The 18,337-nt window shown below is 56.4% G+C and overlaps 1 protein-coding gene across 1 annotated transcript in view; it reads right to left on the bottom strand.

Moving 5' to 3' along the window:
* LOC138301448 (uncharacterized) overlaps positions 1-18,337 on the bottom strand; it is a 115,970-nt gene that overhangs the window by 32,104 nt on the left and 65,529 nt on the right. The window contains exon 3 of the mRNA XM_069241948.1: positions 4,268-4,321. Within this exon, the coding sequence (XP_069098049.1) occupies positions 4,268-4,321 (54 nt within the window). The remainder of the gene's footprint in view (positions 1-4,267; positions 4,322-18,337) is intronic.

Genomic DNA, 18,337 nt, shown 5'->3' with positions numbered 1-18,337 from the left:
CAGATTGTGCCCTCTTCCCTCACTCTACACCACATTCCCTCAGTGTGCGCTCTGCTCCCTCAGTCCTGGTCTCCCTCACTCAGATTGTGCCCTCTTCCCTCACTGTACACAATCCCTCAGTGTGCGCTCTGCTCCCTCAGTCTTGGCCCCCCTCACTCAGTTTGTGCCCTCTTCCCTCACTGTACACAAATCCCTCATTGTGCACCCTGCTTCCTCAGTCTTGGTCTCCCTCACTCAGATTGTGCCCTCTTCCCTCACTCTACACCACATTCCCTCAGTGTGCGCTCCACTCCCTCAGCGTTGGTCTCCCTCCCTTAGTTTGTGCCCTCTTCCCCCACTCTACACCACATTCCCTCAGTGTGCGCTCTGCTCCCTCAGTCCTGGTCTCCCTCCCTCAGTTTGTGCTCTCGCCCCTCACTCTACACCACTTTCCCTCAGTGTGCGCTCTGCTCCCTCAATGTTGGTCTCCCTCACTCAGATGGTGCCCTCTTCCCTCACCCTACATCACATTCCTTCAGTGTGCGCTCTGCTCCCTCAGTGTTGGCCTCCCTCATTCAGATTGTGCCCTCTTCCCTCACTGTACACAATCCCTCAGTGTACACCCTGCTCCCTCAGTCTTGGTCTCCCTCACTCAGATTGTGCCCTCTTCCCTCACTCTACACCACATTCCCTCAGTGTGCGCTCTGCTCCCTCAGTCCTGGTCTCCCTCCCTCAGTTTGTGCCTTCTTCCCTCACTGTACACAATCCTTCAGTGTGCACCCTGCTTCCTCAGTCTTGGTCTCCTTCCCTCAGCCTGTGCACTCTTCCCTCACTCTACACCACATTCTCTCAGTGTGCGCTCTGCTCCCTCAGTGTTGGACTCCCTCACTCAGATTGTGCCCTCTTTCCTCACTGTACAAAATCCCTCAGTGTGCGCTCTGCTCCCTCAGTCTTGGCCCCCTCACTCAATTTGTGCCCTCTTCCCTCACTGTACACAAATCCCTCAGTGTGCACCCTGCTTCCTCAGTGTTGGTCTCCCTCACTCAGATTGTGCCCTCTTCCCTCACTCTACACCACATTCCCTCAGTGTGCGCTCTGATCCCTCAGTCCTGGTCTCCCTCCCTCAGTTTGTGCCTTCTTCCCTCACTGTACACAATCCTTCAGTGTGCACCCTGCTTCCTCAGTCTTGGTCTCCTTCCCTCAGCCTGTGCTCTCTTCCCTCACTCTACACCACATTCTCTCAGTGTGCGCTCTGCTCCCTAGGTGTTGGCCTCCCTCACTCAGATTGTGCCCTCTTCCCTCACTGTACACAATCCCTTAGTGTGCACCCTGCTCCCTCAGTCTTGGTCTCCCTCCCTTAGTTTGTGCCGTCTTCCCTCACTCTACACCACATTCCCTCAGTGTGAACCCTGCTCCCTCAGCCTCGGTCTCTCTCCCTCAGCTAGTGCTCTTGTCGCTTACTCTACACATTCCCTCGGTGTGCACTCTGCTCCCTCAGTCCTGGGTTCCCTCCCTTAGTTTGTGTCCTCTTACCCCACTCCATACATTCTCTCGGTGTGCACCCTGCTCCCTCAGTCTTGGTCTCCCTCACTCAGATTGTGCCCTCTTCCATCACCCTATATCACATTCCCTCAGTGTGAGCTCTGCTCCCTCAGTCTTGGCCTCCCTCACTCAGTTTGTGCCCTCTTCCCTCACTGTACACAATCCCTCAGTGTGCACCCTGATCCCTCAATCTTGGTCTCCCTCACTCAGATTGTGCCCTCTTCCCTCACTCTACACCACATTCCCTCAGTGTGCGCTCTGCTCCCTCAGTGTTGGTCTCCCTCCCTTAGTTTGTGCACTCTTCCCTCACTCTACACCACATTCTCTCAGTGTGCGCTCTGCTCCCTCGGTGTTGGACTCCCTCACTCAGATTGTGCCCTCTTCCCTCACTGTACACAATCCCTCAGTGTGCGCTCTGCTCCATCAGTCTTGGCCCCCCTCACTCAGTTTGTGCCCTCTTCCCTCACTGTACACAAATCCCTCAGTGTGCACCCTGCTTCCTCAGTCTTGGTCTCCCTCACTCAGATGGTGCCCTCTTCCCTCACCCTACATCACATTCCCTCAGTGTGCGCTCTGCTCCCTAGGTGTTGGCCTCCCTCACTCAGATTGTGCCCTCTTCCCTCACTGTACACAATCCCTCAGTGTGCACCCTGCTCCCTCAGTCTTGGTCTCCCTCCCTTAGTTTGTGCCGTCTTCCCTCACTCTACACCACATTCCCTCAGTGTGAACCCTGCTCCCTCAGCCTCGGTCTCTCTCCCTCAGATAGTGCTCTCGTCGCTTACTCTACACATTCCCTCGGTGTGCACTCTGCTCCCTCAGTCCTGGGTTCCCTCCCTCAGTTTGTGCCCTCTTACCCCACTCCATACATTCTTTCGGTGTGCACCCTGATCCCTCACTCTTGGTCTCCCTCACTCAGATTGTGCCCTCTTCCCTCACTCTACACCACATTCCCTCAGTGTGCGCTCCGCTCCCTCAGTGTTGGTCTCCCTCCCTTAGTTTGTGCCCTCTTCCCCCACTCTACACCACATTCCCTCAGTGTGCGCTCTGCTCCCTCAGTCCTGGTCTCCCTCCCTCAGTTTGTGCTCTCGTCCCTCACTCTACACCACATTCCCTCAGTGTGCGCTCTGCTCCCTCAATGTTGGTCTCCCTCACTCAGATGGTGCCCTCTTCCCTCACCCTGCATCACATTCCTTCAGTGTGCGCTCTGATCCCTCAGTGTTGGCCTCCCTCACTCAGATTGTGCCCTCTTCCCTCACTGTACACAATCCCTCAGTGTACACCCTGCTCCCTCAGTCTTGGTCTCCCTCACTCAGATTGTGCACTCTTCCCTCACTCTACACCACATTCTTTCAGTGTGCGCTTTGCTCCCTCGGTGTTGGACTCCCTCACTCAGATTGTGCCCTCTTCCCTCACTGTACACAATCCCTCAGTGTGCGCTCTGCTCCCTCAGTCTTGACCCCCCTCACTTAGTTTGTGCCCTCTTCCCTCACTCTACACCACATTCCCTCAGTGTGCGCTCTGAGCCTCAGTCCTGGTCTCCCTCCCTCAGTTTGTGTCTCTTCCCTCACTGTACACAATCCTTCAGTGTGCACCCTGCTTCCTCAGTCTTGGTCTCCATCCCTCAGCCTGTGCACTCTTCCCTCACTCTACACCACATTCTCTCAGTGTGCGCTTTGCTCCCTCGGTGTTGGACTCCCTCACTCAGACTGTGCCCTCTTCCCTCACTGTACACAATCCCTCAGTGTGCGCTCTGCTCCCTCAGTCTTGGCCCCCCTCACTTAGTTTGTGCCCTCTTCCCTCACTCTACACCACATTCCCTCAGTGTGAACCCTGCTCCCTCAGCCTCGGTCTCTCTCCCTCAGATAGTGCTCTCGTCGCTTACTCTACACATTCCCTCGGTGTGCACTCTGCTCGCTCAGTCCTGGGTTCCCTCCCTCAGTTTGTGCCCTCTTACCCCACTCCATACATTCTCTCGGTGTGCACCCTGCTCCCTCAGTCTTGGTCTCCCTCACTCAGATGGTGCCCTCTTCCCTCACCCTACACCACATTCCCTCAGTGTGCGCTCTGCTCCCTCAGTGTTGGCCTCCCTCACTCAGATTGTGCCCTCTTCCCTCACTGTACACAATCCCTCAGTGTACACCCTGCTCCCTCAGTCTTGGTCTCCCTCACTCAGATTGTGCCCTCTTCCCTCACTCTACACCACATTCCCTAAGTGTGCGCTCTGCTCCCTCAGTCCTGGTCTCCCTCACTCATATTGTGCCCTCTTCCCTCACTGTACACAATCCTTCAGTGTGCACCCTGCTTCCTCAGTCTTGGTCTCCCTCACTCAGATGGTGCCCTCTTCCCTCACCCTACATCACATTCCCTCAGTGTGCGCTCTGCTCCCTAAGTCTTGGTCTCCCTCACTCAGATGGTGCCCTCTTCCCTCACCCTACATCACATTCCCTCAGTGTGCGCTCTGCTTCCTCAGTCTTGGTCTCCCTCACTCAGATGGTGCCCTCTTCCCTCACTGTACACAATCCTTCATTGTGCACCCTGCTTCCTCAGTCTTGGTCTCCCTCCCTCAGTTTGTGCCCTCTTCCATCACTGTACACAATCCTTCAGTGTGCACCTTGCTCCCACATGTTCCGGTCTCCTCCCTCAGTTTGTGTCCTCTTCCCTCACTCTACTGCACATTTCCTCAGTGTGTCCCCTCAGCCCCTCACTCCGTGCCCTGCTCCCCGTGTTTTGCGGCTTGAGCCCTCACCTGGGGTTGAGTTGGAGGTGGTGGTCGTGCCGTTCGCTGTTTGAGGGGTCCCACCTGTAAGAAGCACAAGGTCAGACTTGGAATGTGGGGGTGACATTCAGGGCTGCTCACACTTAGAGCTGGGACAGTCATCCGCCCCGTCACACATCCGCACACAGGATAAGGACGTCAGTGGTGCAGCAGGTGCAGTGGCACCGGGGCCAGAGGCATGAGGGGGGCCCTGAACTCTGATTATTTCTCTATTAAACAAGCGCACTGGGCCTCTGTTGCACCAGGACCCAAGACAGGTCGGGCCACCACTCTCCACGATAATGGACAGAAGCACCCTGGGGTCTGTCGCTCCCCCACACTTCCACACTATGGGGTACAGGGATAGGCGCAGGGACGGCCTGTCCTTTAGGGCGGAGGGGCCACCCCCCCCACCTTTTGCCCCCCATGAAGAGTGTCTGTCAGGCTGAGCAAAGGTCAGCCTGACAGACACTCTCCATGTTCAGCTCAGGCAGCCAGGAGCAGACATGTGCGATTTGCGCAGACTCCTGGCTGCCTGAGCTGAACTTTGCTGGGCTGAGGAGATCACAGCTCCTATGGGCGTGACCTCCTCGGCTCAGCAAAGGTGCCTCGAGGCCCTCCTCTGGGTGACGAGGAAAGCGTCACCCACTCACTTCGACCTGGGGACTTCAGGTTTAAGCCCTGAAGCGCCCAGGGTGAGTGTCAATCAGTGACACCTCGTGACAGAGTGGGGTGGGGTGGGGTCAGCAGTCTCACTGACCCCATCCCACTCTGTGACGAGGCTGGGACTGCTGCCTTCCCTCATTGGCTGACCTAAGGTCAGCCAATGAGGGAAGGCAGAAGTCCCAACCCTCCTGGGACCCCTGAGGCTGAAGGTAAGTGTGTGTGTGATCTTTTAAAATGAACGTTTGGTGCATGCGTGTATGTTTGAATGTTGAGTGTTTTTAATGGATGTGCGTGCGTGCTTGTGTGAAAGTGTGAGTGTGCTTCCCGCCCCCTCCGTCCTAAAACTGCCACTGGATAGGCAAACCCAAAGCTGAGCTCACCTTCCTCCCCCACCTGGGGTCAGACTCTGCAGCCAAACGTCGCACATTCCTCTAGTTGTGTTAGACAGTTATAGAGAGGCGCAACCTTGAAACTTAAAGCAGCTTTTAATTATTTCAAGGTGAAGCGGGGAGGGGGGTGGGCAGAATAAGCATCAAACAGAACCGAGAGGTCCTGTCACAATATGGTGGAGCGTAAATCACAGAGGTGCACAAATTGTACAATCAGACAAGAGCAGGCACGTGGCAGCAGAGGAATGACCACTCCAGCCGGATGTCACCCGAACCCTGACCTCTTCACGTGCTTCTGTAAAGGTAATGGGTCTGCACCAATAATGTGACCGCGTTAGGGTTATACCTACTAGAACTGCACATCCCTAAAGTTCATCTGCCTGCACCACTTCTGTAAAGTTTATACATCTGCACCATTAATGAGCTTCTGTAAAGTTTACACATCTGGCACCATTAATGCGCTTCTGTAAAGTTTATATATCTGCACCATTAATGCGCTTCTGTAAAGTTTATACATCTACACCATTAATGTGCTTCTGCAAAGTTTACACATCTGCACCATTAATGAGCTTCTGTAAAGTTTATACATCTGCACCATTAATGCGCTTCTGCAAAGTTTATACATCTGCACCATTAATGTGCTTCTGCAAAGTTTACACATCTGCACCATTAATGAGCTTCTGTAAAGTTTACACATCTGCACCATTAATGTGCTTCTGTAAAGTTTATCTGCCGGCAACGTTAATGCACTTCTGTAAACTTTATACATCTGCACCATTAATGTGCTTCTGTAAAGTTTATACATCTGCACCATTAATGTGCTTCAGTGAAGTTTATCTGCTGGCACCGTTAATGCGCTTCTGTAAAGTTTATACATCTGCACCATTAATGCAATTCTGTAAAGTTTATCTGCTGGCAACGTTAATGCACTTCTGTAAAGTTTATACATCTGCACCATTAGTGTGCTTCTGTAAAGTTTATACATCAGCACCATTAATGAGTTTCTGTAAAGTTTATACATCTGCACCATTAATGCCCTTCTGTAAAGTTTATCTGCTGGCACTGTTAATGCGCTTCTGTAAAGTTTATACATCTGCACCATTAATGCGCTTCTGTGAAGTTTATCTGCTGGCACCGTTAATGCACTTCTGTAAAGTTTATACATCTGCACCATTAATGTGCTTCTGTAAAGTTTATACATCTGCACCATTATTGCGCTTCTGTAAAGTTTATACATCTGCACCATTACTGGGCTTCTGTAAAGTTTATGTGCTGGCAACGTTAAAGCGCTTCTGTAAAGCTTATACATCTGCACCATTAATACGCTTCTGTACAGTTTATGTGCCAGCACCATTAATGCACCTCTGTAAAATCTATACATCTGCACCATTAATGTGCTTCTCTAAAGTTTATGTGCCGGCACCGTTAATGTGCATCTGTAAAGTGTATGTGTCTGCACCTTTAATATGATTCTGTAAAGTTTATGTATCTGCACCTTTAGTGTGCTCATGTACAGTTTATGTGTCTGCACCTTTAATGAGCTTCTGTAAAGTGTATGTGTCTGCACCTTTAATGTGCTTCTGTACAGGTGTGTGTCTGCCCCTTTAACGTGCTTCTGTACAGTTTGTGTGTCTGCACCTTAAATGTGCTTCTGTACAGTTTGTGTGTCTGCACCTTTAATCTGCTTCTTTAAATTTTATATGTCTGCACATTTAATGTGCTTTAATGTGTTTCTGTAAAGTGTGTGTCTGTATCTTTAATGTGTTTCTGTACAATTGTGTGCCTGCACCTTAAATGTGCTTCTGTACAGTTTATGTGTCTGCACCTTTCATATGCTTCTGTAAAGTTGTGTGTCTGTCCCTTTAATGTGCTTCTGTAACGTTTATGTGTCTGCACAATTAATGTGCTTCTGTGAAGTGTATGTGTCTGCCCCTTTAGTGTGCCTATGTACAGTTTGTGTCTGCATGCACGAAAATGCCTCTGATGGCATGGTTACCCCCTAACTTTTTGCCCTTTGTTGATGCCAGCTTTGATTGAAAGTGTGCTGGGACCCTGCTAACCAGGCCCCAGCACCAGTGTTCTTTCCCTAAAATTGTACCTTTGTCTCCACATGTGGCACAGCCCTGGCACTCAGGTAAGTTCCATGTAAAATGTTCCCCTGGTACCAAGGGCCCTGTGGCCAGGGAAGGTCTCTAAGGGCTGCAGCATGTACTATGCCACCATGGGGACCCCTTACTCAGCACATGCACACTGCCTCACAGCTTGTGTGTGCTGGTGGGGAGAAAAAGACTAAGTCGACATGGCACTCCCCTCAGAGTGCCATGCCAACCTCACACTGCCTGTGGCATAGGTAAGCCACCCCTCTAGCAGGCCTTACAGCCCTAAGGCAGGGTGCACTATACCACAGGTGAGGGCATAGCTGCATGGCTGCATGAGCAATATGCCTCTACAGTGTCTAAGCCAATTCTTAGACATTGTAGGTGCAGGGTACCATAAAGAATATATGGTCTGGGAGTTTGACAAACACGAACTCCACAGTTCCATAATGGCTACACTGAGTACTGGGAAGTTTGGTATCAAACTTCTCAACACAATAAATCCACACTGATGCCAGTGTGGGATTTATTGAGAAATGCACATAGAGGGCATCTTAGAGATGCATGCCAGTCCAACTGCTAGTGCCAGGGTGACCAGTCTCTGCCAGCCTGCCACTTCCAGGCTAGTTTCTGGCCACATGGGGTGAGGGCCTTTGCACAATCTGTGGTCGGAAACAAAGCCTGCTCTGGGTGGAGGTGCTTCTCACCTCCCCTTGCAGGAACTGTAACACCTGGCGGTGAGCCTCAAAGGCTCAATCCTGGTGTTACAGTGCCCCAGGGCACTCCAGCTAGTGGAGATGCCCCCCTCTGGACACAGCCCCCACTTTTGGCAGCAATTCTGGAGGAGATAATGAGAAAAACAAGGAGGAGTCACCCTCCAGCCAGGACAGCCCCTAAAGTGTCCAGAGCTGAGGGTACCCTCTCCTTAGAAAATCCTCCATCTTGCTTTGGAGGATTTAGCCCAGTGGGATTACGGATGTGTCCCTCTCCCCAAAGGGAGGAGGCACAAGGAGGGGGTAGCCACCCTCAGGGACAGTAGCCATTGGCTACTGCCCTCCAGCCCTAAACACACCCCTAAATCTAGTATTTAGGGGTGACCCTGAACCCAGGAAATCAGATTCCTGATGACCTAACAAGAAGAAGGACTGCTGACCTGAAAGCCCCGCAGAGAAGAAGGAGACGACAACTGCTTTGATCCCAGCCCTACCGGCTGGACCACCAGGTGACTTTCACGATGTGTCCACCCTAAGACGACCTCCCTGCAGCCCCACTGCGACGCCTGCAGAGAGAATCCAGAGGATCCCCCTGACGGTGACTGCCCGTAACAAGCAACCTGACGCCTGGAAGAAGTACTGCACCTGCAAGTTGTGAAGTCTCAGTAACTCTGGTGCCACAGGTTGTGAGGTCTCAGCAGCTCCAGTGCTACAGCTTGTTGTCTCAGAAGCTTCAGTGCCACAGGTTGTGCAGTCTCAGCAGCTCCAGGGCCACAGGTTGTGAAGTCCCAGCAGCTTTGATGCCTGACTGTCCTTTAAAGAGGGTCCCGCAGACTCCTCAAAGAAGCTCTGGAGGCGGTGCGTACTCCAGTCACCTGGAGGTTGGTTGGAGGGGGTGGTGTGTCTGGCAGAGAAGGGTCCCCTCAAGTCACCTGGAGGTTGGGTGAGGGGTGTCTGGCAGAGAAGGGTCCCCTCAGCAGGCTCGGTGGGCTTCACTCCAGCAGACAGACCTCAAGAGGGTGGACAGGCTGGAATTAAATCATCAAATGCTGTGGATCCTCAGCTGAATATGCCTTTTAGCTTTTGTACCGGAAGTTGTAAAATATCTTCCACACAGATGCCAGCTGAGGTGGCACAGGTTTCAAAGCATCTCTTTCACTGGAACCACAGGTTGTGAAGTCTCAGCAGCTCCGGTGCCACATGTCGTGCACTCAGCAGCTCTGGTGCCACAGCTTGTGAAGTCTCAGCAGCTCCAGTGCCACAGGTTGTGAGGTCCCAGCAGCTTTGATGCCACAGGTTGTGAAGTCTCAGCAGGTCCAGTGCCACAGCTTGTGAAGTTTCAGCAGCTCCAGTGCCACTGGTTGTGAAGTCTCAGCAGCTCCAGTGCCACAGGTTGTGAAGTCTCAGCAGCTCCGGTGCCACAGCTTGTGAAGTCTCAGCAGCTCCAGTGCCACAGCTTGTGAAGTCTCAGCAGTTCAAGTGCCACAGCTTAGTCTCAGCAGCTCCGGTGCCACAGGTTGTGAAGTCTCAGCAGCTTTGGTGCCACAGGTTGTGAAGTCTCAGCAGCTCCGGAGCCACAGGTTGTGAAGTCTCAGCAGCTCTGGTGCTACAGGTTGTGAAGTCCCAGCAGCTCCAGTTCCACAGCTTAGTCTCAGCAGCTCTGGTGCCACAGCTTGTGAAGTCCCAGCAGCTCCGGTGCCACAGCTTGTGAAGTCTCAGCAGCTCTGGTGCCACAGCTTGTGAAGTCCCAGCAGCTCCGGTGCCACAGCTTGTGAAGTCTCAGCAGCTCTGGTGCCACAGCTTGTGAAGTCCCAGCAGCTCTGGCGCCCAGGGGTGCCTGCACCTCTTCTTCGGTGGTTCTCCAGAGGTGCTCGTGAGTCAGCCCTCGCCCCAACCATCCATCCTTCCAATCGGCATCAGGGACTGGTTTCTTCTGGTGTTTTCCTTCCACTGGGAAGTCCCTGGACGTCCGCACGCTGCGGGTGAGGTCACGGGCGGCCCAGATCGTGTCCGAGGAGGAAATCCTTGGGCAGTGGAAGGGATGGAGGCTGGAAACCCACCGCTCCCTTGTTCCGAGGTGGAGGCCCCCGGAGCCCTGGGGCCAGTGCACCGGACAGGGGCCCCCGGAGCCCGTGGGACCAGTGCACCTGACAGGGGTCAGCAGAGCCTTTGGGCCCCTGGAGCCCTGGGGCCAGTGCACCGGAAAGGGGTCAGCAGAGCCTTCGGGCCCCCGGAGCCCTGGGACCAGTGCACGGACAGGGGCCCCTGGAGCCCTGGGACCAGTGGACGGACAGGGGTCAGCAGAGCCTTCAGGCCCCCGGAGCCCTGGGACCAGTGCACGGACAGGGGTCAGCAGAGCCTTCGGGCCCCCAGAGCCCTCGGACCAGTGCACCGGACAGGGGCCCCCGGAGCCCTGGGACCAGTGCACCGGACAGGGGCCCCCAGAGCCCTGGGACCAGTGCACCAGACAGGGGCCCCCGGAGCCCATGGGGCCAGTGCACGGACAGGGGTCAGCAGAGCCTTTGGGCCCCCGGAGCCCTGTGGCCAGTGCACCGGACAGGGGCCCCCGGAGCCCATGGGGCCAGTGCACGGACAGGTGTCAGCAGAGCCTACAGGCCCCCGATGCACTGGTAGGGGGCAACAGAGCCTTCGGGCCCCCGGAGCCCTGGGGCCAGTGCACCGGACAGGGCTCAGCAGAGCCTTCGGGCCCCCGGAGCCCTATGACCAGTGCACTGGACAGGGCTCAGCAGAGGGGTCAGCAGAGCCTTTGGGCCCCCGGAGCCCATGGGGCCAGTGCACGGACAGGGGTCAGCAGAGCCTTCGGGCCCCCGGAGCCCTGGGACCAGTGCACCTGACAGGGGTCAGCAGAGCCTTTGGGCCCCCGGAGCCCTGGGCCCAGTGCACCGGACAGGGGTCAGCAGAGCCTTCGGGCCCCCGGAGCCCTGGGACCAGTGCACCAGACAGGGGCCCCCGGAGCCCATGGGACCAGTGGACGGACAGGGGTCAGCAGAGCCTTTGGGCCCCCGGAGCCCATGGGACCAGTGCACGGACAGGGGTCAGCAGAGCCTTTGGGCCCCCGGGGCCCTGGGACCAGGGCACCGGAGCCTTCGGGCCCCCAGAGCTCTGGGACCAGTGCACCGGACAGGGGTCAGCAGAGCCTTCGGGCCCCCGGAGCCCATGGGACCAGTGCACGGACAGGGGTCAGCAGAGCCTTTGGGCCCCCGGGGTCCTGGGACCAGGGCACCGGAGCCTTCGGGCCCCCAGAGCTCTGGGGCCAGTGCACCGGACAGGGGTCAGCAGAGCCTTCGGGTCCCCGGAGCCCTGGGACCAGTGCACGGACAGGGGTCAGCAGAGCCTTCGGGCCCCCAGAGCCCTGGGGCCAGTGCACCAGACAGGGGCCCCGGACCCCATGGGGCCAGTGCACAGACAGGGGTCAGCAGAGCCTTTGGGCCCCCGGAGCCCTGGGGCCAGTGCACCGGACAGGGGTCCCCGGAGCCCATGGGGCCAGTGCACGGACAGGGGTCAGCAGAGCCTTCGGGCCCCCGGAGCCCTGGGGCCAGTGCACAGGACAGGGCTCAGCAGAGCCTTCGGGCCCCCGGAGCCCTATGACCAGTGCACTGGACAGGGCTCAGCAGAGGGGTCAGCAGAGCCTTCGGGCCCCCGGAGCCCATGGGGCCAGTGCACGGACAGGGGTCAGCAGAGCCTTCGGGCCCCCGGAGCCCTGGGACCAGTGCACCTGACAGGGGTCAGCAGAGCCTTTGGGCCCCCGGAGCCCTGGGACAAGTGCACCGGACAGGGGCCCCCAGAGCCCTGGGACCAGTGCTCCAGACAGGGGCCCCCGGAGCCCATGGGGCCACTGCACGGACAGGGGTCAGCAGAGCCTGCGGGCCCCCGGAGCCCTGGGGCCAGAGCACCGGACAGGGGCCAGCAGAGCCTTCGGGCCCCCGGAGCCCTGGGGCCAGTGCACCGGACAGGGGTCAGCAGAGCCTTCGGGCCCCCGGAGCCCTGGGACCAGTGCACCAGACAGGGGTCCCCGGAGCCCATGGGACCAGTGGACGGACAGGGGTCAGCAGAGCCTTTGGGCCCCCGGAGCCCATGGGACCAGTGCACGGACAGGGGTCAGCAGAGCCTTCGGGCCCCCGGAGCCCATGGGACCAGTGCACGGACAGGGGTCACTACAGCCTTTGGGCCCCCGGGGCCCTGGGACCAGGGCACCGGAGCTTTCGGGCCCCCAGAGCTCTGGGACCAGTGCACCGGACAGGGGTCAGCAGAGCCTTTGGGCCCCCGGAGCCCATGGGACCAGTGCACGGACAGGGGTCAGTACAGCCTTCGGGCCCCCGGGGCCCTGGGACCAGGGCACCAGAGCCTTCAGGCCCCCGGAGCCCATGGGACCAGTGCACGGACAGGGGTCAGCAGAGCCTTTGGGCCCCCGGAGCCCTGGGACCAGTGCGCTGGACAGGGGCCCTTAGAGCCCATGGGGCCAGTGCATTGGACAGGGGTCAACAGAGCCTTTGGGCCCCCGGAGCCCTGGGACCAGTGCACCGGACAGGGGTCAGCAGAGCCTTCGGGCCCCTGGAGCCCTGGGGCCAGTGCACCGGACAGGGGTCAGCAGAGCCTTCGGGCCCCTGGAGCCCTGGGACCAGTGCACGGACAGGGGTCAGCAGAGCCTTTGGGCCCCCGGAGCCCTGGGACCAGTGCACCGGACAGGGGCCCCCGGAGCCCTGGGACCAGTGCACCGGACAGGGGCCCCCGGAGCCCATGGGGCCACTGCACGGACAGGGGTCAGCAGAGCCTTCGGGCCCCCGGAGCCCTAGGGCCAGAGCACCGGACAGGGGCCAACAGAGCCTTCGGGACCCCAGAGCCCTGGGACAAGTGCGCCGGACAGGGGCCCCCAGAGCCCATGGGGCCAGTGCATTGGACAGGGGTCAGCAGAGCCTTCGGGCCCCCGGAGCCCTGGGACCAGTGCACCGGACAGGGGCCCCCGGAGCCCTGGGACCAGTGCACCGGACAGGGGCCCCCGGAGCCCATGGGGCCACTGCACGGACAGGGGTCAGCAGAGCCTTCGGGCCCCCGGAGCCCTGGGGCCAGAGCACCGGACAGGGGCCAACAGAGCCTTCGGGACCCCAGAGCCCTGGGACAAGTGCGCCGGACAGGGGCCCCCAGAGCCCATGGGGCCAGTGCATTGGACAGGGGTCAGCAGAGCCTTCGGGCCCCCGGAGCCCTGGGACCAGTGCACCGGACAGGGGCCAGCAGAGCCTTCGGGCCCCCGGATGCACCGGACAGGGCCCAGCAGAGCCTCCTGCTCTGGCCCCCGAGAGTGACAGCCGCGTGTAGTGTCACAGATCTGGTGTGGGGCGATGGTCAGTCCCGGACAGCGCTGCCGGGGGCGCCTAGACACGGCGTCAAGACTGTGGAGCCCAGCGGGGCGCTCAGGGCCCCGCCCCAGGGGTCTGTGCCCGCATCTAAGGGTCCGTCTCCGCCTCTCCTGCGGGCCTCGGGTATGGGGACATCTCTCCGTGGTTTGGAGACTGAGCTGAACGTGTCTGGGCAGCTAACCCGCAACCTGGGTGAACTGCCCAATACTCAGAGATTTATTTTTACCAAATGTTAGAGAATTTCACAGAATCGTTGGCAAATGGCTTTGACGCCAAATGTTGTCCGTTACTTGTCAATACCAGATTTCAGTAAATATTTACAAGAACACAAAATAGGAAAGTATTCGGTCACTTCATAGATTCAATTCAATTGAGTTCAATTCGGTTGTCTTTTGTGTAGCGCACAGATGCCCGGCCGGCTTCTCAGCGCTGAGAGCACCACCACCATGAGCTACCTGTGTGACCTCCGGGCTACTGCCGGACCTCAGAAGAGATGCAAAGAGACTGCTGGAAGCTGGGGGGTCCACAGACGAGGAACAAGGCACCCAAGCAGCGGCCGCCCTTTCCAGCCCTGTTACCCCTGGGGTCCGCCTGGAGCCCTCGGCCTACACTGAGCACCGGCGACGAGTGACTTCTGCACGGTGAGTGTATCACCCGATGAGTGATGCAAAGCGGTGGAAATTCATTCTCTTCTCAACCTGCGGCCAGTGCAGGGGATCCAGGACTGGACAGGCTGATCGAAGCTCGGGAACTTACTCTCAGTACCTCCCTCAGCCCACCTTACCCTCTCAGTACTCACTCTCAGCCCACCTTACCCTCTCAGTACTCACTCTCAGCCCACCTTACCCTCTCAGTACTCTCCCTCAGCCCACCTTACCCTCTCAGTACTCACTCTCAGCCCACCTTACCCTCTCAGTACTGTCCCTCAGCCTACCTTACCCTCTCAGTACTCACTCTCAGCCCACCTTACTCTCTCAGTACTCACTCTCAGCCCACCTTACCCTCTCAGTACTGTCCCTCAGCCTACCTTACCCTCTCAGTACTGTCCCTCAGCCTACCTTACCCTCTCAGTACTCACTCTCAGCCCACCTTACCCTCTCAGTACTCACTCTCAGCCCACCTTACCCTCTCAGTACTGTCCCTCAGCCTACCTTACCCTCTCAGTACTCACTCTCAGCCCACCTTACCCTCTCAGTACTCTCCATCAGCCCACCTTAACCTCTCAGTACTCTCTGTCAGCCCACCTTACCCTCTCAGTACTCTCCATCAGCCCACCTTACCCTCTCAGTACTCTCCCACAGCCCACCTTACTCTCTCAGTACTCTCCCTCAGCCCACCTAACCCTCTCAGTACTGTCCCTCAGCCTACCTTACCCTCTCAGTACTCACTCTCAGCCCACCTTACCCTCTCAGTACTCTCCGTCAGCCCACCTTAACCTCTCAGTACTCTCCCTCTGCCCACCTTACCCTCTCAGTACTCTCCGTCAGCCCACCTTACCCTCTCAGTACTGTCCCACAGCCCACCTTACCCTCTCAGTACTCTCCGTCAGCCCACCTTACCCTCTCAGAACTCTCCCTCAACCCACCCTACCCTCTCAGAACTCTCCCTCAGCCTACCTTACCCTCTCAGTACTCACTCTCAGCCCACCTTACCCTCTCAGTACTCTCCGTCAGCCCACCTTACCGTCTCAGTACTCTCCGTCAGCCCACCTTACCCTCTCAGAACTCTCCCTCAGCCCACCTCAACCTCTCAGTACTCTCTCTAGGAGGCTGGACTGGCTTGTAGTGAGTACCAAGGGGTACTTACACCTTGCACCAGGTCCAGTTATCCCTTATTAGTGTATAGGGTGTCTAGCAGCTTAGGCTGATAGATAATGGTAGTTTAGCAGAGCAGCTTAGGCTGAACTAGGAGACGTGTGAAGCTACTACAGTACCACAAGTGTCACTTGCACAATATCATAAGAAAACACAATACACAGTTATACTAAAAATAAAGGTACTTTATTTTTATGACAATATGCCAAAGTATCTCAGTGAGTACCCTCAGTATGAGGATAGCAAATATACACAAGATATATGTACACAATAACGAAATATGCAGTAATAGCAATAGAAAACAGTGCAAACAATGTATAGTTACAATAGGATGCAATGGGGAGCACATAGGGATAGGGGCAACACAAACCATATACTCTAGAAGTGGAATGCGAACCACAAATGGACCCCAAACCTATGTGACCTTGTAGAGGGTTGCTGGGACTGTAAGAAAACAGTGAGGGTTAGAAAAATAGCCCACCCCAAGACCCTGAAAAGTGAGTGCAAAGTACACTGAAGTTCCCCAAAGAGCACAGAAGTCATGATAGGGGAATTCTGCAGGAAAGACCAACACCAGCAATGCAACAACGATGGATTTCCAGTCGAGAGTACCTGTGGAACAAGGGGACCAAGTCCAAAAGTCACGATCAAGTCGAGAGTGGGCAGATGCCCAGGAAATGCCAGCTGTGGGTGCAAAGAAGCTGCAACTGGATGGTAGAAGCTGAGGATTCTGCAAGAACGACAAGGGCTAGAAACTTCCCCTTTGGAGGATGGATGTCCCACGTCGTGAAGAGTTGTGCAGAACTGTTTTCCTGAAGAAAGACCACAAACAAGCTTTGCTAGCGGCAAAGCTCACGGTTAGAGTTTTTGGATGCTGCTATGGCCCAGGAGGGACCAGGATGTCACCAATTGCGTGAGGAGACAGAGGGGGTGTCCAGCAAGACAAGGAGCCCTCTCAGAAGCAAGCAGCACCCGGAGAAGTGCCGGAACAGACATTACAAAGTGGAGTGAAACAGTGCTCACCCGAAGTTGCACAAGAGAGTCCCACGCCGCCGGAGGACAACTCAGGAGGTCGTGCAATGCAGGTTAGAGTGCCGTGGATCCAGGCTTGGCTGTGCACAAAGGAAATCCTGGAAAAGTGCACAGGAGCCAGAGTAGCTGCAAAACACGCGGTTCTCAGCAATGCAGTCTGGCGTGGGGAGGCAAGGACTTACCTCCACCAAACTTGGACTGAAGAGTCACTGGACTGTGGGAGTCACTTGGACAGAGTTGCTGAGTTCAAGGGACCTCGCTCGTCGTGCTGAGAGGAGACCCACAGGACCGGTGATGCAGTTCTTTGGTGCCTGCGGTTGCAGGGGGAAGATTCCGTCGACCCACGGGAGATTTCTTCGGAGCTTCTAGTGCAGAGAGGAGGCAGACTACCCCCACAGCATGCACCACCAGGAAAACAGTTGAGAAGGCGTCAGGATCAGCGTTACAAGGTCGCAGTAGTCGTCTTTGCTACTTTGTTGCAGTTTTTCAGGCTTCCAGCGCGGTCAGCAGTCGATTCCTTGGTGAAAGGTGAAGAGAGAGATGCAGAGGAACTCTGATGAGCTCTTGCATTCGTTATCTAAGGAATTCCCCAAAGCAGAGACCCTAAATAGCCAGAAAAGAGGGTTTGGCTACTTAGGAGAGAGGATAGGCTAGCAACACCTGAAGGAGCTTATCAGAAGGAGTCTCTGACGTCACCTGCTGGCACTGGCCACTCAGAGCAGTCCAGTGTGCCAGCAGCACCTCTGTTTCCAAGATGGCAGAGGTCTGGAGCACACTGGAGGAGCTGCGGGCACCTCCCAGGGGAGGTGCAGGTCAGGGGAGTGGTCAATCCCCTTTCCTTTGTCCAGTTTCGCGCCAGAGCAGGGCTGAGGGATCCCTGAACCAGTGCAGACTGGCTTATGCAGAGATGGGCACCATCTGTGCCCATCAAAGCATTTCCAGAGGCTGGGGAAGGCTACTCCTCCCCTGCCTTAACACCTTTTTCCAAAGGGAGAGGGTGTAACACCCTCTCTCTGAGGAAGTCCTTTGTTCTGCCTTCCTGAGACAGGCCTGGCTGGACCCCAGGAGGGCAGAAACCTGTCTGAGGGGTTGGCAGCAGCTGCAGTGAAACCCCGGGAAAGGTAGTTTGGCAGTACCCGGGTCTGTGCTAGAGACCCGTGGGATCATGGGATTGTGCCAACAATGCCAGGATGGCATTGAGGGGGCAATTCCATGATCATAGACATGTTACATGGCCATATTCGGAGTTACCATTGTGAAGCTATACATAGGTAGTGACCTATGTATAGTGCACACGTGTAATGGTGTCCCCGCACTCACAAAGTCCGGGGAATTTGCCCTGAACAATGTGGGAGCACCTTGGCTAGTGCCAGGGTGCCCACACACTGAGGGGCATATTTATAGTCTGTTTGCGCCGAATGTGCGTCAAAATGTTTGACGCACATTTGGCGCAAACACTGCCCCATATTTATACTTTGACGTCCGATGCAGCGAGCGTCAAAGTTCCACCATGTGCGCCATTTTTTGGAAGGGGGAACCTGCCTTGCGTTAATTATATGCAAGGTAGGCATTCCCTTCCAAAAAATGACTTTAAGGCCTGTGCCCCATATTTATACTGTGACGTCATTTTGACGCACAAGAGGGGGCAGGCCTTAAAAAACGGCGCCCAGCCTGATGGGCGCCTTTTTTTAACGCCTGAGTCAGGGCAGGCGTTAAGGGACCTGTGGGCTCAGAAGGAGCCCAGAGGTGCCCTCCCATGCCCCCAGGGACACCCCCTGCCACCCTTGCCCACCCCAGAAGGACACCCAAGGATGGAGGGACCCATCCCAGGGAAGTTGAGGTAAGTTGGGGTAAGTATTTTTTTTCGTATTTTTTTTGTGGCATAGGGGGGCCTGATTTGTGCCCCCCTACATGCCACTATGCCCAATGACCATGCCCAGGGGACATAAGTCCCCTGGGCATGGCCATTGGGCAAG

Source organism: Pleurodeles waltl, chromosome 6 (genome assembly GCF_031143425.1).
Source record: "Pleurodeles waltl isolate 20211129_DDA chromosome 6, aPleWal1.hap1.20221129, whole genome shotgun sequence".
NCBI lineage: Eukaryota > Metazoa > Chordata > Amphibia > Caudata > Salamandridae > Pleurodeles > Pleurodeles waltl.
Note: the sequence above shows the minus strand (reverse complement) of the source record. Positions and strands in the feature narration are given on the sequence as shown.